Source organism: Ostrea edulis, chromosome 2 (assembly GCF_947568905.1).
Source record: "Ostrea edulis chromosome 2, xbOstEdul1.1, whole genome shotgun sequence".
NCBI lineage: Eukaryota > Metazoa > Mollusca > Bivalvia > Ostreida > Ostreidae > Ostrea > Ostrea edulis.
In genome coordinates this window covers 54,680,394-54,700,295 of record NC_079165.1, presented here as the reverse complement: position 1 = coordinate 54,700,295, position 19,902 = coordinate 54,680,394, and the positions used below count along the sequence as shown (strand labels likewise).

General features: G+C 33.9%; 2 protein-coding genes across 5 annotated transcripts in view; one reads left to right on the top strand and one right to left on the bottom strand.

Moving 5' to 3' along the window:
* LOC125680380 (protein ABHD18-like) overlaps positions 1–1,358 on the top strand; it is a 33,598-nt gene extending 32,240 nt beyond the window's left edge. For all 3 annotated transcript variants that reach the window (XM_048919935.2, XM_056154456.1, XM_048919936.2), the window contains one exon: positions 1,133–1,358. In XM_048919935.2, coding sequence (XP_048775892.1) covers positions 1,133–1,187 — 55 coding nt within the window. In that variant the 3' untranslated portion in view covers positions 1,188–1,358. The remainder of the gene's footprint in view (positions 1–1,132) is intronic.
* Positions 1,270–14,430, bottom strand: LOC125680382 (uncharacterized). 2 transcript variants are annotated; one of them, XM_048919938.2, is made up of 7 exons: positions 14,246–14,430; positions 12,914–12,989; positions 10,165–10,334; positions 9,112–9,294; positions 6,482–6,588; positions 6,317–6,365; positions 1,270–1,528 (listed from the first exon to the last, which is right to left on the bottom strand). In XM_048919938.2, the coding sequence occupies exons 1-7, from the start codon at positions 14,289–14,291 to the stop codon at positions 1,380–1,382; spliced, it is 780 nt and encodes a 259-aa protein (XP_048775895.1). In that variant the 5' UTR covers positions 14,292–14,430; the 3' UTR covers positions 1,270–1,379. The 2 variants fall into 2 exon arrangements, with proteins under 2 accessions (XP_048775895.1, XP_056010432.1); XM_056154457.1 differs by lacking the exon at positions 14,246–14,430 and adding an exon at positions 13,250–13,334.
* Positions 14,431–19,902: the final 5,472 nt, after the last annotated feature.

Below are 19,902 nucleotides of genomic sequence, written 5' to 3'. Positions count from 1 at the left end.
TAGTGATCACAGTGACAGACCTATTTATATACACTATAGTGATCACAGTGACATAGTGATCACAGTGACAGACCTATTTATATACACTATAGTGATCACAGTGACAGACCTATTTATATACACTATAGTGATCACAGTGACAGATCTATTTATATACACTATAGTGATCACAGTGACAGAACTATTTATATACACTATAGTGATCACAGTGACAGACCTATTTATATACACTATAGTGATCACAGTGACAGAACTATTTATATACACTATAGTGATCACAGTGACAGACCTATTTATATACACTATAGTGATCACAGTGACAGACCTATTTATATACACTATAGTGATCACAGTGACAGACCTATTTATATACACTATAGTGATCACTGTAAGAGACCTATTTATATACACTATAGTGATCACAGTGACAGACCTATTTATATACACTATAGTGATCACAGTGACAGATCTATTTATATACACTATAGTGATCACAGTGACAGACCTATTTATATACACTATAGTGATCACAGTGACATAGTGATCACAGTGACAGACCTATTTATATACACTATAGTGATCACAGTGACAGACCTATTTATATACACTATAGTGATCACAGTGACAGATCTATTTATATACACTATAGTGATCACAGTGACAGAACTATTTATATACACTATAGTGATCACAGTGACAGACCTATTTATATACACTATAGTGATCACAGTGACAGACCTATTTATATACACTATAGTGATCACAGTGACAGACCTATTTATATACACTATAGTGATCACAGTGACAGAACTATTTATATACAGTATAGTGATCACAGTGACAGATCTATTTATATACACTATAGTGATCACAGTGATAGAGCTATTTATATACACTATAGGATCCTACATCTGTTTTGACACCAATTTAATCGTGATATTCTCATGAAATGACATTAAAATTAATTTGATCTCATGAGTAAATTTTGGTCATTTTCATGACATCACATTCTCAGTTAGAACAAAAACATTAAATGATAGAAGCAAACTTCCTACATTTTTTAAAACAATTATTTGAGATGTAAATTCTATTGCTAATATTGAAACAGTATATTATTTCTCTTCTTTTGTAGAAGTGCTATCGCAGACTGTTTGGAAAAGAACAGAACTTCTTACAATATATGCTGATGCCTGTATCTCTGTGTGCCAAAGTGATTTAAAATGACAAAATTCAACACTTTCAATGCAAAAAAAACCAACCCACTATGAATATATTATTTTAAAGGTGTATTGTAATATATACAATCATGATTCTATTTACAATTTTTTTAAAGAAAATAAAATTATCTGTACATAGAAGCAGTGTTGATAACTTTTCTGTTAGTAGTTACACACATTTTGTTCATGTGTAAAGGCATCTTGGAAGGTGGTTTCTTTTCTCCATCGAATGCAGGAACACACTAACAAGCTTCCAAGGCAAATTAGAGTCAAACCAAGAGACAAGGGCAAGCCTACTTTCCAAACAATGACTGTAAAACAAGAACAAAAACATACAGCTGTTTGGTAATGGGAGGTTGTTAATATACACATTATATAATACTGTGAAGTATGGACATATTACAGGCATGCAGTGTATCTTCAGTATATATATTTGTTAAACACATAATGCTGTAAGATTTGAAGCACATAAATCTGGATAGGGCTCTACAATGCCACACTGTTGTGGATTTTGATAGTTATTTACCATAAGAATGCAATGAGAAAAACTGATATCCATCTCTCTTATCATTTAAATTCTTATAAAGATATCTATTAAAGTAAAAGAAATACCTTTTTATCTTAAAGGGATATCTCTCAAGGTAAGAGATATCTTTAAATGAAAGAAATATCTTTCTTGGATTGGAGAGGTATCTCTTAACTTTAAAGAGATTTTTTTTTCTAAAGAGGTAACTTTTTAAAATGGAGAGATATTTACTTACCAAACAAATAGTACCCCAGTGTGCCATAGTTATCTCATCTTCAGCTTGTTATCATGTTATAGTCATTGCAACAACACCCTACTTACCACTTGATAGGTAGCATGATCTGGAACTGTGTGTCCCTAACAATTTCATTTCATATCCAATACAAGAGGCCATGGGCCACAATGCTTACCTTAGCCCAGCTGCTCTTTAAAAGATTTTTTAAAAAGATCATTCCTTTACAAATTTTGACCCCATATGATGACCTTTACGTAGGCCCATGGGAACTGCGACTTAACTGAACTTGAATCCACATAACATCACAATGTCTCAATACCAATATGACTAACATGACCTTGCTGTTTTGGAAAAGAAGATTTTTATTTAATGATTTTAAAAAATTTCCCCCACTATTCATGGATTACTATAAACATGCATGTACTTTTTTCCACAGGGTCATAATTCTGCAAAATAACAATTACTGTTCAATCTGCTGGTAGAAAATTACGCGGATTTATTTTTAGGTCACCTGAGTAAACTCAGGTGACCTATTGCAATAGGTTTTCGTCTGTCATCGTCCATGTGTCGTGCGTTAACAATTGAACATTTTTAACTTCTTCTTAATAACTACCTTTCCAATTCTTTTCAAATTTGACATGAAGCATCATTGGGACAAGGGGGACATAAATGTAAATTTCAGGACTCCAGCACCCCTGGGGCCCTAGGGGCGGGGCAAAAAGTGCCCAAAATTGACCAATTTTCAAAAATCTTCTTCTCAAGAACCACACACATGTAAGAAAAACTAAATGCATAGTGATGTAGAGCAGGAAGGCCTCTACCAAAATTGTAAATTTCATGATCCCCGGGGTAGGGGTCCTGACCCCAGGGCAGAGCCAAACTTGTTATATAGTGTTTATGTGGAAAACACTTAAATTACATCTTCTTTAATGCTATTGATACTACATTGATTGTAAATAGATATTTAGGAAGAATAGTTAGTCCTTTACCAAAATTGTAAATTTGATTATTCCAGGGATAGGGGTTTTGGTATCAGGGTGGGGCCAAAATGGTCAGTTATTGTGTGAACAATAGACATTTTTAACTTCTTCTTGATAACTATCATTCCAATTCTTTTCAAATTTGGTATGAAACATATTTGGAACAAGGGGAATATGAATTGTAAATTTCAGGATTCCTGCACCCCTGGGCTTTAGGGTGCTGCCCCAAAATGACAATTTTTCAAAAATCTTCTTCTCAAGAACCACAAACATGTAAGAAAAACTAAATGCATAGTAATGTAGAGGAGGAAAGCCTCTACCAAAACGGTAAATTTCATGATCCCCAGGGTAGGGGTTCTGACCCCAGGGTGGGGCCAAACTCAAACTTGTTATAGTGTTTATGTGTAAAACACTTAAATAACATTTTCTTTAGTGCTATTGATACTAAATTGAAAGTAAATAGATATTTAGAAAGAAGAGGTAGTCCTTTACCAAAATTGTAAATTTGATGATCCCAAGGGTAAGGGTTTTGGTATCAGGGTGGGGCCAAAATGGTCAGTTATTAAATGTGTGAACAATAGACATTTTTAACTTCTTCTTGATAACTATCATTTCAATTCTTTTCAAATTTGGTATGAAACATATTTGGAATAAAGGGAAAATAAATTGTAAATTTCAGGATTCCTGCACCCCTGGGGCCTTAGGGGCAGGGCAAAAACTGCCCCAAAATGACCAATTTTCAAAAATCTTCTCAAGAACCACACACATGTAAGAAAAACAAAATGCATATAGTAATGTAGAGGAGGAAAGCCTCTACCAAAATTATAAATTTCATGATCCCCGGGGTAGGTGTTCTGACCCCAGGGCAGGGCCAAACTTGTTATATGGTGTTTATGTGTAAAACACTTGAATAACATCTTCTTTAGTGCTATTTATACTAAATTGAAACTAAATGGATAGAGCAGGTAGTCTTTTACCAAAATTGTAAATTTGATGATCCTCAGAGTAAGGGTTATGACCCCAGGGTAGGGCCAAAATTAGTATATAGTATTATGTGTAAGTTTGCTGATACTGTATAAAATCTAAATGCATATTTGCAGATGTTTTAATGTTACTACACCTATTCTTTAAAGCCTTTCATCAGTGTATGCACTTTTGAGGGCATTGAAGTTTTAAGAACACATCTTGTTTTATACTGTTGCTGAACATTATAATTTAGCTTAGATATTCAGAACAGGAAATTTTTTCTAGATTTCATAGCCCATAGAAGTAGTGATACTTTTTCACTAGTATTCAGGTGACCGATAAGGCCTGCGGGCCTCTTGTTTGGATTGCCATTGTATGTCTTAAATGCACTTCAAGTATGCTGGGATAAATTTCCATGTGGAAAAAAAAGTACATTTACGGTATGTAAAATTTTTTCCCTGGTTAAATTTAGCCCCATCCCAATCTGAAGATCAATGAAAAAAACTGATTTCAGAACATTTACATACCGATAAGGATTTTGTTTGGCCCTGCTACTCTTGAAAATATACACATATATTATCATGTAAAATTTAAAATTTGTTCTTGTGTATTTTTGTCCCCCACCGCAACGCGGAAGGGGACATAGAAATACCGGTGTCCGTGCGTCCCACTTCACTTTGTGGACACAACTCCTCAGAAACTGTTCAACGGATTTTGTTCAAATTTTGTAGGATTGTTAGTCACCATATGTAGTTGATCAAATAGCACCGCCATTTTGATTTGACAAATTTTACAAGAGTTATGGGGCTTTGTTGATTTTGTACATGCTACACTATAGGAAAACTGTGGACGCAACTCCTCAGAGACCGCTCTACGAAATTTGTTCAAATTCTGTAGGATTGTTAGTCACCATGTGTATAGTTGATCATAATGCGCCGTTATTTTGACTCAACAAATTTTTCAGGAGTTATGAGATTTTGTGCTTCAACCTTTTTTGTGGCAGTGGGTGACATGGCTACCTGTAGCAATCTTGTCTATTTAGTCTTTATTGAGGTTCATTGTACTAGAGTGCATGATATAAAAGTTGAGACAAGCACCATTGATGTTAAGTTACATTTTTTACTTGAATGCTCATTTATCTTTCATTCATGCACCTGGATATTATGGTTAATGAATATGGGATATTGCAACTATAAAATTTTGGAACTCTTAAGAAAAAGAAGTTATTATTTCATTCTCAAACATATTTCACATTTTCCTTGGCCTTTTTCAGAGTTTTAAAAATGTAAGTGCATAACTAAATAGGTATCTCTTTAAATCTTATTTTTGCAAATAAATAGCAAAATGCCATATAAATACTCAAGTTGTGTAAATCATTTGTTTCTGGTTGGCAATTTAGAACCATAGTGGAAATGGCTTCTAGCCCTCCAGATAACAAGGTCAGTGAGAATGACAACAAAATCCTTGGACTTGGGCTGATACATCATACCTAAGTACTGTGGTATATGTTTTCTACAGATCATAGTTCACAAAGAAAATTATAAATACTTAGCGAGTGCTCCATTTCCAGTTGTTAGAAGGTCTTTTATAGTTTCATGTTTATATCAAGACACTGGGAAGAATTGATTTCACTGAAGAATACATTGAAAACTGGCATTATGGACATCAAATGATCATTGGAGTTTCTGCTCAGTCACACCACCTGACATCCCTTGTATAGTATTAATCTTATGATGCTAGTCTGATAACATTTTGATCACCCTTCCTATTTCATCTTTGTTAGGGGGCATTTGTAAAATATTCAAAAAAATTTAATTCAATACTCTTCAAAACTTTACACTGTAATTGCTCACACATTGAAGATGTGTATACTTATTTACCGATTTTGCACAAACACACATACCCGAATTGTCAATATGTGGAATCTTTGTCATGACAAATTGAGAAGGGTTAGGGTCACCTAGTTTGTATATCAGTAAGTACAACTGTATCCAGAATGATGTAACCCTTATCTAGGAGAAATATGAGAGATACTATTACAACACTGCAGTCAGTTTTGTGTAAGGCAATGCAGTCAGTTTTGTGTTAGGCAATGCAGTCAGTTTTGTGTAAGGCAATGCAGTCAGTTTTGTAAGGCAATGCAGTCAATTTTGTAAGACAATGCAGTCATGGGGCAATGCAGGCCCAGACCCAGGATTTTAACAAGTGAATTTTAACCCACATCAGTAACACCTCACCAGGGGGTATCGGGCCTTATGGCTGCAATAGACTGGTATTTCTAAGGGAGGCATTGGGTGAAAAATGTCGGGCTGAACAATTGTGAGGGGCCACAATATTCCTGCTAATCTGGTCCAACTTGTCCTAAAGGAGAAAATTGGAAAATTGTACTTGCCTGGTTTGCCCAAAAATGTCTCCTGTGTGGTTGTAGGGTTACTTTCAACCTAAAAAAAAAAATGATAATAGAATATTTTAACCCATGTTTTATTAGTAAGGAATCTAAAGCACATTTTGATGAAAAATATGTAATATTAAAGTTGGTATTTTACATAAAACTTACAACTGTAACAAAGACAGGAACTGCTGCTGATTTGCCACAGGAGTCAACAGCTTTTATTTTCAGGGTGAAGTGTCCAATTTTCAACAACTTTGCAGTAAGAATGTTATCTACAGAAATTCCGATATTGAACTTAGAATGTAAATTCTGCAGTTTTGTTTACATGCTATTTTATAGAAATTTACAGCCCGTATTTGAATTACATGTATTTTCCTTCTCAATTTACCAATAACCTTTTTTGAGCAAAATTTGTCCATTATCTGTCTATTGGTCTTTGTTGACATTTCAAATTCTGGATTTCTTTATGATAACCATTGGTTCCTTTTCAACCAAACTTAGCATAAAATGTCCTTGGTTGATTCAGCTTTGTTCAAATGAAGGATCATACACAATTCTAAGGGGTGAAAACTGGGAATCAGGGTAAGATGAGAAGTGTCACTTAAGTTGTTTTTATAATCTTATTCATTTATCATTAATGTATTCCTTGAAGTGTACATGCAAAGCACATGTCCTTGAAGGCATCGTACATTTGTCTGTATTTGAGGGATTGCCATACATTATAGTATGGAATGGACGTGGTAGTGTATAGTGGTAAATGTGTTCACAACTGGGAAGTCCCATGTTCAGTTCCATTGTCACATCAAATTTAAGACGTTTATTTGGGTAGTGACTGTTCCTTTGCCAAGCGCCCAGCATTACAAAAGAAAGCCATGGGTTTTTCAGATATGACCTTCAAAAACAATGCCCCTTGTACCAGTAGGCATTGGCACACTAAAGAACCCCCATTGCTATGGCTAAACAAGGTCAAACTTTATGATACTTCACCTAAAGCTGGTGACATCTGGTGAAAACTTAATGGGACTTAATAAAACAAAAAACAAACAAGAAATGTTTCTAAAACATATATGCCCCTGTGGTGCAAAATTGAAAAGGATTAAACACATGAATCATTTAATTGATAGCAGTGCAGCCAAAACAAATCAAGATATTGAGTGGACAATATCTTTCTATGTCCAGAAAGGATTGATCCTTAGCTTTTGACCAAGTGACCTAAATATCAATAGGGGTCATCTACTCATTAGGATGCACTAATATACCAAGTTTGATGTCTTTCAAGCAAAGGGTTCTCAAATATTGAGCAGACAATATCTTCCTATGTTCAGTTTGACCTTTGACCATGTGACCTCAAAATCAATAGGGGTCATTTTCTCCTTGGGATGTACCAGCTAGTGTACCAAGTTTGATGTTTGTCAAGCAAAGGGTTCTCAAGATATTGAGCAGATGGTATATTCCTATGTTTAATTTGACCATGTGACCTCAAAATCAATAGGGGTCATTTTCTCCTTACAATGAACCAGTGTACTAAGTTTGATGGCTGTGAAGAAAGGGGTTCTCAAGATAATGGGTGGACCATATATCTTCCTATGTTTTGAGTGGATTGGTCTTTGACCTTTTGACCTCAAAATCAATAGGGGTCCTCTTCTACACATAACCAACCCACATATGAATGAAATATCATTATGACCAAGTGAATGGTTCTCAAGATGAAAGGTGAAGATAACGAACAGTGATCAATCTCATAACTCCTATAAACAATACAAAATAGAGAGTTTGGCAAACACAGACCCCTGCATATACCAGAGGTGGGATCAGGTGCCTAGGAGGAGTAAGCATCTGTCAACCGATCACACCTGCCGTGAGCCCTATATCTTGATCAGGTAAACGGAGTTATCCGTAGTCAGAATCAGTGTTCCAAGAACGACCTAACAATCGGTATGAAACACGTAGGACAGCATTTGACCCAATGATAGGTTGTATTGGCAAACTAGATCATTATAACGACCATAAAATTTGCGAAATGCTGACTTTAAACGAGACTGTTGGAACCCCTGTACCATCAATTTGTTTGTCAGTAGCCTGCTTTGATTTAAAAACTGACCATAAGCAGAACAAGCTCTTGCATATCAAATCAGTTGAGAGATAAAAACACCATATGCAGCCTGATAATGGAATATATTGCTACATAAATATGGGAAGTTGACGATAGAGAAGCTGAAATCATCCCATTTGTCATAAAGTTGAGTTGTTAGTTTGCCGTTAATATCTACTTTCAATAAAATATCTAAGTATAAAGCAGAAGTGGACGACTGTGGTGTCTTTTATTTTGAGTTCACTGGGATATATCGAATCGACATATGAATGAAAATTATCATTGTTAATAGATAAAACATCGTCGATATATCTAAATAACACAGGCACTCGACGTTTTAAATATCTATAATAAAAAAAATTGTCTTCCTGTAAACATAATATTGTCAATATTATGTTTACAGGAAGACAATTTTTTTTATTATAGATATTTAAAACGTCGAGTGCCTGTGACTGACAGGTGCAAAGCAATATCCCCTCTTCTTTGAATGGGGAGGGGGGCATAATAAGATAGAATGGGCATTTTTCAAATTCAAGAGATTAATAACTTTATAGGATATTATGTTAGAATGTATCACTCATTTCACGATATTAGGTACTTGTATAAAATAAGGATTCTACAGTAGCGTTGATATTTCGCACATTCTAGTATATGTTAAATAAATGAATAAATGTAATTGATAACCATTTTACACCAAACTCACTTGATGAATCATTGAAAACAAAATAGATAGATTTTGTTTCCATAACTACTCTCAATGTTCTGTTGTCATCTCTGTCTTTGACAGATACTGCAAGGACTGGACTGTAAATGGTCGTAGTGTCACCAATGGTAACCTGGTATGAGGTAACTGAAATGCCATCCCTCACAAAGAAAGGAGGAGTGTCTAAGAAGAAATAACAAGAAATGTTTGAGAAACATATATATTTCAACACCCATCCACCCACCCAACCCCAACACACACACCATGTGGCAATATTGAAAACTTGCCAAATTTAGATTTACAAGTGAAAAATAAGTGACATCTACTAGTCAAGGGCAACAATGGCTGAATGGCAAAGGGTTCTATTATTCAACGATGACAGATGTACTGATAGATTTTCTTATGTCCAAAGTAGTTTGGCCCTTGACCTTTGACCTTGTATCCTTAAAATCAATAGGGGTCATCAAACTCCTTAGGGTATGAGTGTGCCAAATTTGATATCTTTCAAGCAAAGGGTTCTAAACAAATCTTTGTGTGTCCAGTTTGACCCTTTGACTTCAAAAGCAATAAAGGGCATCTAGTTCTTTGGAGAACCAGTGTACCAAGTTTCCGTCAAGCAAAGGGTTCTCAAGATATTGAGAGGACAATATCTTCCTATGTCCAGAGTAGTTTGACCTTATGACTGCAAAATCAATAGCGGTCATCTATTCTTGAAGGGGAGAAAAGTATAAGAGATTTGATGTCTGTCAAGCAAAGGGTTCTTTTAAAAGATACTTGATATTGAGCATAAACACTATATCCCCCCCCCCCCTTTTTTAAAGGGAGACTCAGTATATAAATATTCAAAAACCAAATTCTAAATAACAAGGAGGAGAGGGAATATGTGCTAGCTGTTATAATTCACTGCACTATGTTGTATTCTTAAAAGTTTTCTATCATCTGAAAAATAAATACATCAAATTGACACCTCCCTCTCGTGAAATTCAACCAAGAACACGCCACATCAATGCATCATCAAGCACAGCATTCCTTCATACTACTAGGGTTACTTACTTTCAGATATAACAGCAGATATGGCATATTGTCTTCCATATAGAAATTCCCCCTGTCCCCAGTCAACGATAGCCCTCTTTCTGTGAGACGTCCATCTTTTCCAGAATCCGCGCCCTCGTGCAATCACTGGACCTATCCGGAATGGTATGTTTACATTTTGTTTGCATTTCCTGAACAAGAAGAAAAACTTCTTCACAGACTGTCTGTGCTATGTTCCCCTAGTCATGAAGGGAAAATATGTTCCATCAATTGGAAATAACATGCCTATTCAAAAATGTGATATCACCAAATCAAATTGAACATATCACTTATTCAGTTTGATTGGTGATATCATTGATTCAAATATTAGTAATCTCACCAATTCAAAATAATGATATCACCTATTCAAATAGGTCACCTTTTCATTCAGAATAGGTGCTTTCACTTATTCAATTAAACTATATTTGAAAAATCTACTGAAGTAGAAACAGTGAACAAGTTTGATGTCTGTCAATTAGGCCTAAATGGTTCTCAAGATATTGAGCAAATCAGGCAGAGCCTGTGTACTATGTTTGATGTCTGTGAAGCAGAGACTGGTCACAGAAGGTCAATGGCGGAGCATTTGCTTCATAACTGACAGGTTGTAAGTTTGAGTCCCGCTCATGCCATGGGTGCATCAAAACAGAGACTGCTCCTTCACCAATTACTAGCATTTAGAAGTGAAAATCACATGTCTTTCAGATATGACCTTAACAACAGAGGTCTCAGCAAGTGTTGGCATGTTAAAAAACCCTCACTGCTATAGCCCTGACCACTAAGCTTAGGTCTAAATTTGTGATACTTCACCTACAGCTGGCGACGTCTCAATATGGGTGAAAAAATTTGGAAGGAATGTTACAAACAAACAAATCAAGATATTGAGTCAACAATATCTTACTCCAGTTTGACCCTTGACCATGAGACCTCAAAATAAATAGGGGTCATCTAACTCCTTAGGTAGAACCAGTATACCCAGTTTGATGTCTATCAAGCAAAGATTGAGTTCTTAAGATATGAGCAGACAATATCTTCCCATGTCCAGGGTGGATTGACCCTTGACCTTTTTCCCTTGTGACCTCAAATAAGGGTCATCTACTTTTGGGGAAAACCAGTATAACAAGTTTGATGTCTGTCTAGCAAACAGTTCTTAAGATATTGAGCAAACAACATTTGATCTATCGACCGATAGACGAACATAATCAACCAACTGACAGGTATGGCACGCCAAATTCACAAAAATGAGCTAAACATAGTTTCACAATTGATAAACTATAGGTTTATCGACTGTAAACTATAGTTTACGGACCGTAAACTATAGTTAACGACTTTAATCTATATTTCACATCTGTAAACCATAGTTAACAGATAATCTATGTTTTACAAGCGTAAACTATAATTAACAATGAAATCAATCATTAGCGATTGCAAAACATAGTTTATTTGATAAATACGGTTTCACGAACTACGGTTTACAAGTCTAAACTATTATTAACGAATGTAAATGATAGTTTACGGTTTGTAAGATGTAGTTTATAGTCATTTAATGCGCCGAATTCACAAAAAAGTGATAAACACAGTTTTGTTTAATATAGTTTATGAGTAAAAATGGCAGTTGGCTATAGTTTATGATCAAAAACTATAATTAACGAATGTTAAACATAGTTTATCTGATAAATAATTGTGAACTATAGTTAACGAATGTAAATTATAGTTTACAAATGTGAATCTGTATTTATCAGCAAAATCTACTGTTAACGTTTATTTAAAGACAGATAAACTTGGATTAGCATTTGTAAACTATAGTTTACAACCGTTAAATATAGTTTTACGGATGAAAACTATAGTTAACGAATTGTTAACTATAGTTTACGATCCGTAAATTATAGTTTACAGTCGCTAAACCTAGTTTATCAACTGTGAAACTATGTTTAGCCCATTTTTGTGAATTTGGCGTGCCATAGACAGGTGTAAACCAATATGCTCCTGTTTTCAAGTGCGGTGGCATAAAAATCTCTTGTTGTGGCCTTTTAACTTGACATTCAATTAGGTTATTCACTTAGGGCTGACTATCTTTCAAATATTCACAACAATATTTCAAATATTCACATAGATTCAATCAATATACAAGTACAATCACTGCTTAAATTATTATCAATGTTAATTTAACATTGAAAACCAACCCAAATTTCACTGCTGTTTCAACTTTATAAATATATATATTTCATATGTTGAATCAATGTTGATAAAACAAGCATACATAAATCCAAACCACCCGGAAATGTGCCCTCAACTTCTAGTTCACGTCATTGGGATTTACATTATAGTTTAATCCGACAGTTAATAAACTTCTAGTTCACTTCATTGGGATTTACATTATAGTTTAATCTGACAGTTAATAAACTTCTAGTTCACTTCATTGGGATTTACATTATAGTTTAATCCAACAGTTAATAAACTTCTAGTTCACTTCATTGGGATTTACATTATAGTTTAATCCGACAGTTAATAAACTTCTAGTTCACTTCATTGGGATTTACATTATAGTTTAATCCAACAGTTAATAAACTTCTAGTTCACTTCATTGGGATTTACATTATAGTTTAATCCGACAGTTAATAAACTTCTAGTTCACTTCATTGGGATTTACATTATAGTTTAATCCGACAGTTAATACCCTCCTGTATGTGTAATGTGATCTAAGTACATGTATATAAAGTCATTGAATGCTTACCATCCAATGACATCTCCTTTGACAAAGTGCATTATTTCCGGGCTTGTAATTGAAGTCAGTTGTTGCATCGTAGGTGCTAGAACAAAAGAAATAATTAAGTCCAATTTCAAAAATCCATGCATTCTTTCCTTGCTGTCACTTGGAAAGCGATGAAATGAAAGTCAATTGGTTTTTTTTCTCATCATAGTGAAAATCATTTGAACGCAAAAGCACACAACAATTGCACATTGATATTTTGTAAGCACAAACAGTCTCATAGCACACAACAATTGCACATTGATATTTTGTAAGCACAGTCTCATTTTGAAATCGGATGTGAATAAGTAGTGCTCTTACGCTACATCGCCTTCTGGACAACCTTGGACATGAGAATGGGAGTCTGATAATGCCGATATGGATGTGGTAGACAAGTTCACTGGAGTAGGTTATATTGTCTGCGTGAGCATGATATGAGACCTGTATACATACATTTAATTCACTGGAGTAGGTTATATTGCCTGCGTGAGCATGATATGAGACCTGTATACATACATTTAAGTGTATACAGATATGAATGTGCAAACATTTTGTTTCTTCCCAAGTCATTTTTCTGTTTAGATTCACTAGGTTATAATTAACTAATCATCATCATTGAATTACTATATACACAATTAGGATATAAAACCCAAGTAGCTTCCTCCTCTTCATAGATTTGTAATTTATATTATAAGAGTCTTTATCATTCAGTAACCTAGCTGATCTTATTCCAGTTTTAGAGTTAGCCCAAATGGAAGAATTTGATGATCATATATAGAAACTTCTGAGTAATTAAGTGAAAAAGGCAATGTGTAAAGGTGACGAGGCAGAGTTGCAAAGTTTACTTTAGGAATGATAAGTTTTGTTCCTTTGTCTTCATGTTTTCACTACTTCACTTTGTCACCCTCACACTTGCAATCCTAAATGAGAAGGAACAAAAGAGCAAGTGGTCTGGTCAGAACACATTACATACTAGTACTAGTATAAATTTTTGTTGGGGGAGGGGGAAATCATCTTCACTACCCAGATGTCCATTTCGCTTTTTCTCGTGAGTCCTGATTCGCTTACTATCTCGATTCTGTTGTTTCACTAACTCTCGTGAGAGTAAGCAAATCAGACACTTGGTTAGTGAAGAGGGAGGGGGGGGGGGGGGGGGGGGGCAAGTGGTCAAGTGCTTGTGATAGTAAGTATATGAAATCTATATAACAAGTAATCAACCCACTGGACCAAATACTCCTTTTGTCATACTCTTGTCAAGTATGAAAGAGGTCAAGAGAAATCTCTCTCTAATCTCTCTTAAATATATAATCGCCTCACCTTCGATGGCGTAAAATGTTGTTTCTTGAATTAGCCTATAGGACATAGCTTTTTGAGGTCGCCAGACTTGCAGCCACAACGTTCCATCACCAACAAATAGGACTTTCCATCTCTTTACAGTGCCACAAAATGGAAATGTGTACTCTGGAGAAGTTGCCAGAAAGCTAAATTCTAAGAAAATAAAAGATAACTAGCAAGTGAAATCTGCTATTTCAAATCCACTAGAGGGGAAATAAAACATGTTGTGTTTGGCTGAATAAGCATTTTGTTTTCTCAAGGAACTGACACTCTACAGAAGTAGAAAGCAGAGGTAACCTCCCTTCCTCACCAACCCACAATATTGTAAAAGATATATGGCATTTATGATATTCCTTAAAATGGCAATTATTAAACTCTGGCATGTGCAAATTGAATAGTGCATGCTAGACTCACAATACATGTACTATCTTCAAATCGTTGATAATTATGGCAAGCCCTTTTCCTATTTATTTGTAAAATAAGATATCTCTTTAAATAAGAGAGATATCTCTTTACACACTAGAGAGATATCTCTATTGGTAGATATCTCTCTAAGAATTCCTAGAGTGTAAGAGATATCTCTTTAATTGGTGAAAAAGAGATATCTCTCAAAGAAAAAGAGATATCTCTTTCCAATATTTTTTATTAGTTTGAATACTTAAGGAATTCTCCCTAAAAGGTAAGCCCACCAAAGCAAATCTTACCATGTTGGCTGCAATCCCGGGCGAAGATTTTGTGTTTACCACATGAGAAGTGTATACAGGTAACAAAAAAAATACAAAGACAATAAATTGATAAAATATGTGAGCTAGTATGGCAAGCCCTTTTACTATTTATTCGTAAAATAAGATATCTCTTTAAATAAGAGAGATATCTTTATTGGTTAAAGAGATATCTCTGTAAGTTAAAGATATATCTTTTTACGCTAGGGAGATATCTCTTTAACCAAAAGAAATATCTCTTTTGTTTAAAGAGATATCTCTTTAAGCAAATGAGATATCTCTTTACACTTGATAGATATCTCTTTCTCTTTGAGAGATATCTCTCAAAGCTAGAGAGATATCTCTCAAAGAGAAAGAGATATCTCTCTAGCGTAAAGAGATATCTCTCTATCAATGTAAAAAGAGATATATCTTTAAGTTAGAGAGATATCTCTTTAAATTTTCAAAAAGAGATATCTCTTTAATCTAAAAAGATATCTTATTTTTCGAATAAATAGTCAAAGGGCTTGCCATAGAGCTAGACTGGATTTACATTTACAGTTATACCAAATTATGTTTCCCCAACCATCTCTTTAACCTTTTCTGTCATTTTTACTCTAGAAGTATTTTAATTGGTTAAAATATGGTTACATCATATAATTGGTGATGCAACAGGGAGAAGTCATTATGATAACCAGGAGGGATTTAAAGAGATATCTCTTTTTGAAAATTTAAAGAGATATCTCTCTAACTTAAAGAGATATCTCTATTTACATTGATAGAGATATCTTTAGCTTTAAGAGATATCTCTCAGAGATATCTTCCTAGCATAAAGAGATATTTCGTTTGTTTAAAGAGATATATTTATTATTTAAAGAGATATATCTTTTTAAAGAGATATCTCTTTTGTTTAAAGAGATATCTCTTTTTTAAAGAGACATCTCCCTAGTGTAGATATCTCTCTACAAAAAATAGATATCTCTCTAGTGTAAAGAGATATTTCTCTTATTTAAAGAGATATCTTATTTTACAAATAAATAGTAAAAGGGCTCCATAGATATTTCTCATTTTAAGGAGATATCTCTTTAAAATAAGATATATCTCTTTAATTTAAAGAGATATCTTATTTTTCGAATAGATATAGTAAAAGGGCTTGCCATAGACAATATATTTTCAATTATTTGAGTTTATGTTAATTGGCACTTTATATACAACTATACCACCATAACATGATGATACTATAAGATAAATATCATATTTAAATTCAATCTGGTTTTTCCAAATTAAACCAATTAAATGCTCATATATTATACTTTCATATTGTGCAGGGATTTTAAAAAGTTAGCAACAGAAGGACACCACAATGAAAATGCAATATTTTGAATGTTATTCACAACTGTGATGCCACAGTGGTGATATGCTTGTACGTTTTTTCAAATGCTGAATAACAATATGATTAATCAAAGTACATTCAACAAGATTTAACATATATCATAGAGCATATAGATATAACTGTCTTTCAGTTTTTGAAAGTGTATGAGATACCTCGTGCCTGCATAAGTATTCTCACAACAGCATAATTATATTTCATGGAAACCCAACACGTGGATATATATAATATAGTGATTTAACTCATGATGTGTATTTGAAGACTACAGGTCTTCCTTTCAATCAATAAAAAAAAAATCGCTGATAAATTGAAATAAATGAAACAAAGTAATCAAAACAAACAGAATAAATTCATAATGGAAGAACACACATTTATTACAATGATAAGCAAGAAAGCTGAATTTTAAAGCAAAAATGATTGGAGGAGATAACTTCCATTTTTATGATGCACCCCCCCCCCCCCAAACACAATCCGATTCAACAGGCGTAACCGCAACAGGGACAGGTATCTGATTAATGTCATCCACAGGAATGCTGTTTACCTGTGGAGATTTTTCCCATTGCAGGGATGCTTTAAACAATGAATCCACATGTACTGTATTCTACCACAGTTATTGCATAGATCAAAGGAATGCCGCAGTCATTATTCTGCGATATACCTTCATACGTAATAATTAACCGAATATGAGAAAATTGATACACATCTCGCTTGCACTTCGTGTTTTGCTAATACAACAATAAAGTCGATAACAGATCAATAATTAAATTTTACAATTATAAAACTTAATCAATATATGCTGCAAAACAAATTTATGATGATTGAATAACATTTGCCATTAAGTATAAACTAATCGCCTGCACACATGTATAAACATGGCGATGCACAGACAAGTTTTTCTTGAACTGTTTTCAAAGCAATAGATATATAATCATATATAATCCGTTAACACCCAACTTAATACTTGAAATATTTTTTTTCTTCAAAATACCCCTACCATCTTACCTTTTTCGTCAGAAAAAAACAACAATGTACACCGTTTTTTCCGGAAACTGCCATGACGTCACGGTGACCTAATTCGTAGCTATATATAGGAAAACGATCGGCTGTATATATCTGAACCGTAATAGAATAAAAATAAAGTTATTGTTTTCGTGTATGTTGCAGGATAACCTCTTTGTTATTGTTTTCGTGTGTGTTGCAGGATAACCTCTTTGTTATTGTTTTCGTGTATGTTGCAGGATAACCTCTTTGTTATTGTTTTCGTGTATGTTGCAGGATAACCTCTTTGTTATTGTTTTCGTGTATGTTGCAGGATAACCTCTTTGTTATTGATTTCGTGTATGTTGCAGGATAACCTCTTTCTTATTGTTTTCGTGTGTGTTGCAGGATAACCTCTTTGTTATTGTTTTCGTGTATGTTGCAGGATAACCTCTATGGTCTCGACAGCTTCGGCTTTTATATTTCAAAACAACATTTCTTGACCTCGAAGGTAATTATCCTGCAACTATGGCACGCCAAATTCACAGAAATGAGCTAAACATAGTTTCACCGTTGATAAACTAGGTTTGTCGACTGTAAACTATAGTTTACGGACCGTAAACTATAGTTAACGACGTTAATCTATATTTCACATCTGTAAACCATAGTTAACAGATAATCTATGTTTCACAAGCGTAAACTATAATTAACAATGAAAACAATCATTAGCGATTGCAAAACATAGTTTATCTGATAAATACGGTTTCACGATTGTAAACTACGGTTTACAAGTCTGATAAATATAGTATCACAATTTGTGAAACTAGGATTAACAATTGTGAACTATAGTTAACGAATGTAAATTATGATTTACAAATGTGAATCTGTATTTATCAGCAAAATCTATTGTTAACGTTTATTTAAAGACAGATAAACTTGGATTAGCATTTGTAAACTATAGTTTACAACCGTTAAATATAGTTTTACGGATGAAAACTATAGTTAACGAATCGTTAACTATAGTTTACAGTTCGTAAACTATAGTTTACAGTCGATAAACCTAGTTTATCAACTGTGAAACTATGTTTAGCCCATTTTTGTGAATTTGTAAATGCAACATACCCGAAAACGCGGTTATCATTTCTTGATTCTCATGTAAAACTTTCGATTTCCTTTTATAGGGCCCCACGTTCCTACCTCCCTCACCATGATTTGAGCGAACTTTAAGTTTTGTGTTTTCTGGCCCAGTGGTTCTTATTCAGAAGATTTTTAAAAGATGTCACCATATTGTCACTATTTTTTTTAAACAATTATCTCCCCTTTGAAAGGAATGTTACCCTTTATTTGAATATTTTCAAATTCCCTTTGCAAACTTATGCTTTTAGCAAGTTTGGTTGAAATTGACACATTGTTTCTGGAGAAGTAAAAAAAATGTGTAAAGTTCAAGGACATCCACAAGTGATCAGAAAAGCTCACTTGAGCTTATCACTCGGGTGAGCTAAAAACTGAAAGACATTTCTTATATTCACATTCTAATGATTTCAACTAAATTTTATTCACTTTGGTTAGCCTATATGAAGATTAGGTCAAGTGTACTCATTATTCTCTTACGAAAGGTGGTCAGGCATAGCCCACACCCACTCCTTCGCAAACCTTCATGTTTTGATTGTGGAAAACATGTAAATGCCAGAATTGATGACATTAAAGGCTTCAACAAATTGTTTCAACTCAAATATGTCTGGATTTACGTAACAAGCAATTTCTAATGTCCACAACTTTAACATTATATAATGAATACGTCTGTCATAAAGAAGCCAACATAGTACGCAGTGGCGGATTTAAGGTATATTTGTGGTATGGAGCGCCAAATTAACATAAACTCAAATAATTGAAGATATCTTCAATTATTTGAAGATATCATCAATTCAATTATTGCTCTCTTTAATTGAATTAATGCGCGCATTAAATCAATCATTGCTCTCATCAAATGAATTAATGCGTGCGCGCATTAATTCAATTATTGCTCTCTTCAATTCAATTGATGAGAGCATCAATTTCGTAGAAATATTGTTTGTAATAATTGATTTAGAGCTCGGTATAAATAATTTGATGATCTCTTTAATTCAATTGAAGATATCTATATGCTTTTGTATTATTTGAAGATATCATCAATTCATTTGATGCGCGCAACAATTTAATTAAAGATCTCTTCAAATAATTAATGATATCTTCAATTCTGAATTATTGCACGCATTAATTGAATTGATAAGAGCATTAATTCTTCAGTTGATTTGATACGCACTTTAACTGAATTAATGATCTCTTCAAATGAATTAATGATATCAACAATTGAATTGATGCGCGCTACAATTCAATTGAAGAGAGCAATAATTGATATAATGCGCGCATTAAATCAATTGATGAGAACAATAATTGAATTGATGCGCGCATTAAAGTAATTCCACCCTCCTGTGATGTCATCAGATTTTGCAAAATCAATGATTTATTTAGATTTATGCATGATAGGAACATAAATTTTGTTGGAGTCTTTTCCTATAGTTATTATAAAA

Bases quoted from the DNA above. Each gene is read 5' to 3' on its own strand.
- LOC125680382 (XM_048919938.2), bottom strand. From the start codon at position 14,291: ATGTCCTATAGGCTAATTCAAGAAACAACATTTTACGCCATCGAAG. The intron at 6,589-9,111 runs GTGAGTTTGGTG...GAATTTCTGTAG, and splicing joins TGTTTTCAATGATTCATCAA to ATAACATTCTTACTGCAAAG. The intron at 1,529-6,316 runs GCAAGTACAATT...CTTGTTTTACAG, and splicing joins GACATTTTTGGGCAAACCAG to TCATTGTTTGGAAAGTAGGC.